Consider the following 6,932-nt stretch of genomic DNA (forward strand, 5'->3'; position numbering starts at 1 on the left):
TGGAGCTCAGTGTCCCATCCCCTGTGTGACCCCAGAGCCCCAGGGGGGAGCTCCAGGGGGTTGCTGGAGGAAGGCCAGGGCTGATGGGGGCTGAGCCCCCTCAGAGAGGCACAGCATCTCCTGCACCCCCAGCCTGCACACCTGGGCAGGCTGCCAGTGCCAGCCCCTGACCTCTGCCCCAAGCTCTGCCCAGCAAATCCCCAACAATTGGGGCATGACTCCAGGATGGGCTCCTCTGTCCCCACTCCCTGCCCTCCTTCCCCTGGGGCCCTCCAGGTCCCCATCAGGGTCCCAAGGTGGGGGGGGTGACCCCTGGCCTGGCAGGCTCAGCCCCTACCTGAGCTGGGGGGTGCAGTGTAGGCCACATCCACACGGTCACCTGCAATGGGAGGCGTGGTGACCATGGGCCTGGGAGGAGCTGCTCCCTTAAGGAGCCAAAGCTCATCAGTGGGAGCTGGGAGATCAGGCAGACCCCACTGAGCCCCTGGGGCTGCAGGGCTGGCAGCAGGGCCAGGGGACACGGCCCTGCAGGGCTCACCTGTCTCGTAGTAGTCGTACAGGGACACGGTGGCCGGCTGGAGGTTGCTCACCAGGAAGTCCTGCTGGGCTTGGAAGGAAAAGGTCTTCTCCTCCTTGCTCAGCTGTGGAGACAGCCCAAGGGAGAGGTGTAGCCACTCACCATGGGGAAACCCCCCACATCCCAGGGCTCCTGCTCCTGTCACCATCTCACCTCGTCCAGGTAAATGGTCACCTGGTCAGGCTGCACCTCCACCTTCTTCACCAGGTTCTGCCTCTTCAGCTGCAGGGACATGGCTCAGGAGGGGCCACAGCTGCTCCATGGGTGCCCAGCACCCCAAGCAGGTGTCCCTCCACGTCCTATAGCCCCCAGGCAGGGACCTGTGGGATGGGGTATCCCAAAGGGGGGCAGGGGGCTCCTCACCTCCACCGTGGATTTCTTGTCTGGGCTGTAGCCCGATGGCAGCTTGGCCTCGATGACAACCATGTTGGTGGCAGGGCGCTCCCCGCTGTACCTGCAAGGGCAGAGCCCCAGGGTGGGCTTAGGGATTCCCTCCCTCCCTGGCTGCTGCTGTCCTCCCCAGCCCCAGTCCCTACCGTGCCCTGAGGCGGAGCAGGAACCGCGGGTTCTTCGTGCCCGCCAGCGGCTCCGTCTCCACCCGCAGCTCGAAGGCCCCTGTGCTGGGCGGGGGAGGCACGTTGTAGCGCAGGGTCACCTGGGGGACAGCACAGGGTGAGCCCAGCGAGGGCACAGGGCCCAGGACAGGGAGCCCAGGCTGTACCGGTTGCTGCTGTCCAGCACAAAGTCCTGCAGCGTCCCCGTGGGTGATGTCACCGTCACCGTGACGTCCCCGTTGCTGCCGTAGGTCAGGGCGGCGTATTTGGCCAGGGCTTGCAGGGCCACCACGGTGTCCTGTGCACGGGGACAGCGCCAGGGTCACCCCTGAGTGCAGCTCCCAGGAGGGGCCAGTCTGGAGCAGCCCCTGGAGCCCAGGGCTGGTACCTGCGTGGAGGCAAAGCCCCCGTAGGGGTTCTGCTGCTTGCAGAGCCAGCGGACGATCCGGGACGCTGTGCCCAGGTCAGCAGGGGACATGGAGGGCTGGGACAGGTAGGCCAGCAGGACATAGGCTGTCATTTCCACCTCGGCCGACGGGGCCGCGGCCCAGGACAGCTCCAAGGCCTTCTGAGCCTGCCCCTTCCTCTTCCAGTAGAGCTGCCCGTCTGCAGCAGGAGGGGCAGCAGCTCAGCCCCTGCTGTGGGCTGGGCTGGGGTCCCTCCCGGCGGGGGCACTGCCCACGGTGCCCTGCCCACAGGGCAGTACCTGCACTGACGCTGTGCTGGGCCAGGCGCTGCAGCTGCGCCTGCTGCTGCTCCCTCAGCCCTGCCAGCCCGAACACGTAGGCCAGCAGGGCTTGTGTGTAGGGGTCATCCGTGGGAGAAGCCTCCAGGCACTTGAGGGCTGAGCTCAGCACCGGCTCCTGGCGTGGCAGCAGAGTCAGGAGCCAGCCCAGGGCATGGGACTCGCTCAGTGCTGCCCAGTGTGACCAGCTGTGCCCAGTTCACGCTGGTGGCCTGGAATGGCCAATCTCTGTCCCAGCAGCTGTCCCCACCCCACCAGTCCCCGTGGGGAAGGGTCCATCCTCACCAGCGTGGGCAGTCCCAGCTCCAGCATCGCTGCCGTCACGTACGCCGACAGCGAGAGCTCGTCCGAGACACCGCCCTGCAAGGGGACAGGGGGACACGGGCACAGCCAGGCTGTGGCACCAACACAGGGACACCCCCACTGCCCAGAGCAGGCTCTGTGTCCCCAGCCCAGCCCTGCCCCACCTGCAGGGTGTTTTGGAAGAGTTTGCCCACTCTGCGGAAGCAGCCGCTGTTCCTCTGGCGCTGCTGCAGCCAGCGCAGCGCGTCCGTGATGTGCCGCTCCTCGATGGCCATGTAGGCTCGGGCCTGCCCGAAGGACTTGAGGACAAACGCTGTCAGCCTGGAGCCAGGGAGACACCAGAGGGCTGAGGGTCAGCACTGGGGCTGCCCGGGTGGCAGGAGGAGCCCTGGGTGCAGCTGCAGAGCCCTCACCAGGTGTTGCCCGAGGAATCGCTCTTCCCAAAGGCGCTGTAGGAGCCATCGTCGTGTTTGTACAGCAGCTCCCGCTGGTACCCTGCAGGGGGACATGGGCACAGGGCACTGTTTCTGGTGCCAGGGGAGCCAGGTGGGGTGAGGAGGGGGCTGTGGGACAGTGGTGTCCCTGCCAGGCTCCCACTGACCGCTCTGCAGGAACCCCTGGGCCTTGGCGCGGACGTCCGGCAGCAGCTGCCCGGTCTTCTCCAGGTACTGCTGGATGTAGATGTTGGGGGCAAAGCGAACCATGTTCTGCTCCCCACAGCCGTAGGGCATGGCCAGGAGTCTGTCCAGGTTCTGCAGGGCATTGCCCAGGATGTCACCTGTGCCAGGGGGACACATCATCCAGCTGTATCACCTGTGTCCCCTTCTGTGTCAGCTCTGAGTTGTCCCACGTCCTGCTGAGCCTGGGGACCTCTGCACCCACCCTGTCCCCCGTGGTCCCCAGGCCCCCCCCAGCCTGTCCCCTACCCATCACGTTGATGTGGGCTCTCTGGGAGCTCTCCAGGATGTTTGCAGGAATCTCCAAGGACACTTCTTCAGCACCTGTGGGGACAGAGGGCTGTGACAGTGGGAATGCCCAGCTCTTCCCAGCCTGTCCCATGGCAGCCCCACCCACCCTGTTCCTGCCCAGGCACCCTGACCCTTGGCTCCTCTGGTCTGGTAGCCCTTGTGAGCAGTGGCCAAGCACCCCTGGCTCACATCCCAGAGCACCGCCCAACACCCCTGGCCAGTCCTACCTTCCTGGCAGAGCAGGGAGCTGTGAGTCTTCTCCACCAGGATCCCCCCGGGCTGTGAGGAAGCAGCACCAGTCAGGAGGAGGGACCTGCCTGTCCCCCAGTCCCCTTCATGTCTGCATGCTCTCCCACTGCTCCCCGAGGGCTGTTTGCACCCTGCTCCCAAATCCCATTTTCCTCCTCCCCAGCCCTCTGACCTGCACCAGCAGGGGCTTTATCACGGTGTCCACGCGGCCCTGGGCCGGCACCAGGGACAGCTCGTTGCCGCAGGGCTCAGTGGAGCTGAGGGCCTCGGTGCTCACAGTGATGTTCACCTCCCCTGAAGGTGCAAACACAGCCCTCAGTGCCCAGGGAGCCCCCAAACCTGAGCACAGCCCCCTGGGCTTGGGGTGGGGCTGGCTGGATTGGCCTGAGGGTCCCCAGGAAGGGTGGGAGTGGAGCGAGGGAGAACTCCCCAGGTGCCGTGGGGTTCCTGCCCTCCCTGCCCACCCAACCCCATCCCCTGAGGGGGACCCCGGGCAGCAGGGTGGGGTGGTGGCAGCTCTACCCAGGCTGGTGGCTCGCACGCCCCACTGGAAGGTCTTGGCTTCATCTGCACAGACACAGCCCCTGTAGGTGTCCCCTGCACTCGGTGACACCTCCAGCTCCGCCGACTCTGCCAGCGTCACCTGAACCTGCGGGGCACAGCCATGGCTCCATCAGCCCCCAGAGCCAGGGTCATCTCCCCAGCCTCCCCTGAACCTGCCCAGAGCATGGCACAGCTCCATCAGCCCCTGGCACAGCTCCCTCGGCCCCTGGCACTGCCCAGGTCCCTGCCTGTCCCCGCTCACCCGCAGGCACTGCCGCAGGTAGTTGAAGACGGTGGCCCTGAGGGTGAAGCTCTCGTGGCGCACCACGGCGTAGGGCAGCGCCAGCTCCACGAAGAACGGCTGGAAGGCCGTGAGGGTGACAGCAGGGGACAGCCCCAGGCCCTGTGGGGCTGTACAGAACATGCCAGCCTCCCACTCCGTGATGGCATCGGGCACTGTCACCATCATCTCGGCAGAGCCGCTCTCCCTGCATGGAGAGCATCGTGAGGCCACCCCAGCACGGCTGGTGGCATGGCCTGAGTGGCACTGCTGTGACACTGCTGGTGCCAGCCCACAGGGAGAAGGAGTCCTGAGGTCCCCAAGTCCCCTTGGGAGCTGTCTCTCACCCCACAGGGACCAGGTCCCACAGCCACGTCTCTGGGAAGTAGGTCCGGGGTGCTGGGGGCTCTTCCCCGCCCTCGGTGCCTGAGCTGGCTGAGGTGAACAGTGGCATAATTTCTTCATGAGTATTTCTTCCCACCTCCACACGGTATAGTGTCATGTCTCCTGGAAAAGGCAAAGCAGAACTTGGGAGCCTCAGGTCTCAGCTGGGCTTTGCCTTCAGACAGCACAAAGGTGACCAAAATCCTTTTCCATCCTTGTCCATCCTCTTTGATGCTGGAGGTGTTTTCTGGATGGCTCCGAGTCCCCCTGAGGACACAGCAGCCAGGACTGGCCACCAGCTCTTTGCTCTTTTCAGCACAAGGGCTGTGCTCACCTCCAGGACCTGCAGGACCTGGCATTCCTACGATGGGGAGCCTGGGTGGGCAAGGCTCCCTGGTCTTGGTGAAGAGCTTCAGTGCTGCATCCTGTGAAAAAGGAGAGACTGTTCACCCCCACAGCCAGCAGGGGGAATATCCCCGTTCCAGCAGTGAGTAGTCCCAGGGCTACAGAAAACAAGTGGAGAAGGAGCCTGGGCTTGGCAGGAAATGGAAGTCCTGTGCCACAGGTGTGGCTTTCCCAGCACTTGGGAGAAGCACGGGCGGCTCTGGGATGGGGAGGAACCGGGAGGTCCAGGGGCTTCACCTGGAATAACTGGTAGGGTCCCCTCTTGGAGTCCAGCCAGTCACATAATGGTTCATCCTGGATGCTGTGGGGGTTGATGAATTCAGGCAGTGCTTTGTAGACCTGGGAATAAAGACATGCAAAACCCTCATTTCCAGAGCACAAGGCTCTGCCCACCGCAGCACTGGGTCCATGTGAGGGACACCTGAGCCAATATCACCCCACCCAGCCCAGGCTGCTCCTGGGGCTCCAGGGGGACCCCAGGCAGGGCCAGCACTCACAGCCTCAGCGTTGAGCTCAGCCTCGGGCTTGAGGAGCAGCACGCTGCGATCCACGGCCCGCACAGCACACAGGGAGCCCGGGGCAGCCCCCAGCTGCAGCCTCAGCGCTGCCCCTGGCAGGGCCCTGGCCTCAGAAAATGCCATCTGCACCTGCACAGGGACACAGGGACAGAGGGCAGTCACCTCCCATGGAGGGCAGGACCCAGCCATGTAACCGTGTTCACAGGGGCCTCAGGATGAGGGAAGAGCCGAGGATCTGACTCCGTATTTCAGAAGGCTGATTTATTATTTTATGATATATATTATATTAAAACTATACTAAAAGAATAGAAGAAAGGATTTCATCAGAAGGCTGGCTAAGAATAGAAAAAGAAGGAATGATAACAAAGGTTTGTGGCTTGGACTCTCTGTCCAAGCCAGCTGACTGTGATTGGCCATTTATTAGCAACACACACACAAGATCAATCACAGATGCACCTGCTGCATTCCACAGCAGCAGATAATCATTGTTTACATTTTGTTCCTGAGGCTTCTCAGCTTCTCAGGAGGAAAAATCCTAAGGAAAGGATTTTTCATAAAAGATGTCTGTGACACAGCCACACGTAGGGAAGGCTCTTCTCAGAGGGTTTGGGAGCAGGGAATGGGTTGGGAGACCCTGACACTGTGATGCTCCTGGGGCAGGATGGATCCCAAGGCAGGCAGCCATGGACAGCCCAGCTCCTCTCACCTGGTTGGGGAAGCACTTGGCCACGGAGAGCTCAGTGCTATCAGCCACCATCTCACCGTTGGGCAGCAGCACATAGACCAGAAGCCTGGCCATGGGTGCCAGCTCCAGCCCGATGGGCAGCTCCAGGGAGAGGGAGGCTCTCTGTCCTGGGCCATGGAAAGGGAGGAGATGTTATCCAGAGAAACTGCAGCTGCTCCAGCCCTGGAAGTGTCCAAGGCCAGGTTGGACAGAGCTTGGAGCACCCTGGGAGAGTGCAGGATGTTCCTACCCAGGGCAGGGGGATGGAATGGGATGGGCTTGGAGGCCCCTTCCAACCCAAAGCATTCATGGCTCTGTGAGGAGCAGGCAGGGGGAGCAGAGCCCTGCACAGCCCCTCCATGCCATGGGACATACCAGGCTCTGCAGAGACCTCTTTCCTGAAGATGCTGGTAATGGACCCCTTGGCCAGGACCTGCAGAGGAGGGGGTGAAAACAAAACAGATGCTGAATGTGTGTGGAATCAAAGTGCCCTGGTGCAGGATGGACCCAGATGAGAGTTCTAGGATGATTTTTGACCATGCCCAGTCTCCAGTCCCCCACCAGCTTCCATGGGGGTGCAGGCCCAACAGTGGCAGCAGCACCTCCTCTGACAGGTCCCTCAGTCCCTCCAGGACAGATTGCTCATTGTTCTGTAGCAGGGGACACCACCATGAACAATGTG

General features: G+C 62.8%; 1 protein-coding gene across 1 annotated transcript in view; it reads right to left on the reverse strand.

Moving 5' to 3' along the window:
- Positions 1–326: 326 nt before the first annotated feature.
- Positions 327–6,932, reverse strand: part of LOC102045205 (alpha-2-macroglobulin-like protein 1) — a 13,636-nt gene continuing 7,030 nt past the window's right edge. Inside the window, 22 exon segments of the mRNA XM_031063733.1 lie at positions 327–379; positions 539–641; positions 731–799; positions 941–1,031; positions 1,114–1,288; positions 1,291–1,429; positions 1,520–1,737; positions 1,838–1,994; positions 2,162–2,236; positions 2,344–2,500; positions 2,593–2,674; positions 2,781–2,957; positions 3,106–3,180; positions 3,375–3,426; positions 3,569–3,690; positions 3,919–4,045; positions 4,202–4,427; positions 4,567–4,726; positions 4,969–5,347; positions 5,506–5,655; positions 6,233–6,378; positions 6,626–6,683. Of these exon segments, the coding sequence (XP_030919593.1) occupies positions 327–379; positions 539–641; positions 731–799; positions 941–1,031; positions 1,114–1,288; positions 1,291–1,429; positions 1,520–1,737; positions 1,838–1,994; positions 2,162–2,236; positions 2,344–2,500; positions 2,593–2,674; positions 2,781–2,957; positions 3,106–3,180; positions 3,375–3,426; positions 3,569–3,690; positions 3,919–4,045; positions 4,202–4,427; positions 4,567–4,726; positions 4,969–5,347; positions 5,506–5,655; positions 6,233–6,378; positions 6,626–6,683 (2,991 nt within the window).

Source organism: Geospiza fortis, unplaced genomic scaffold, assembly GCF_000277835.1.
Source record: "Geospiza fortis unplaced genomic scaffold, GeoFor_1.0 scaffold218, whole genome shotgun sequence".
Lineage (NCBI taxonomy): Eukaryota > Metazoa > Chordata > Aves > Passeriformes > Thraupidae > Geospiza > Geospiza fortis.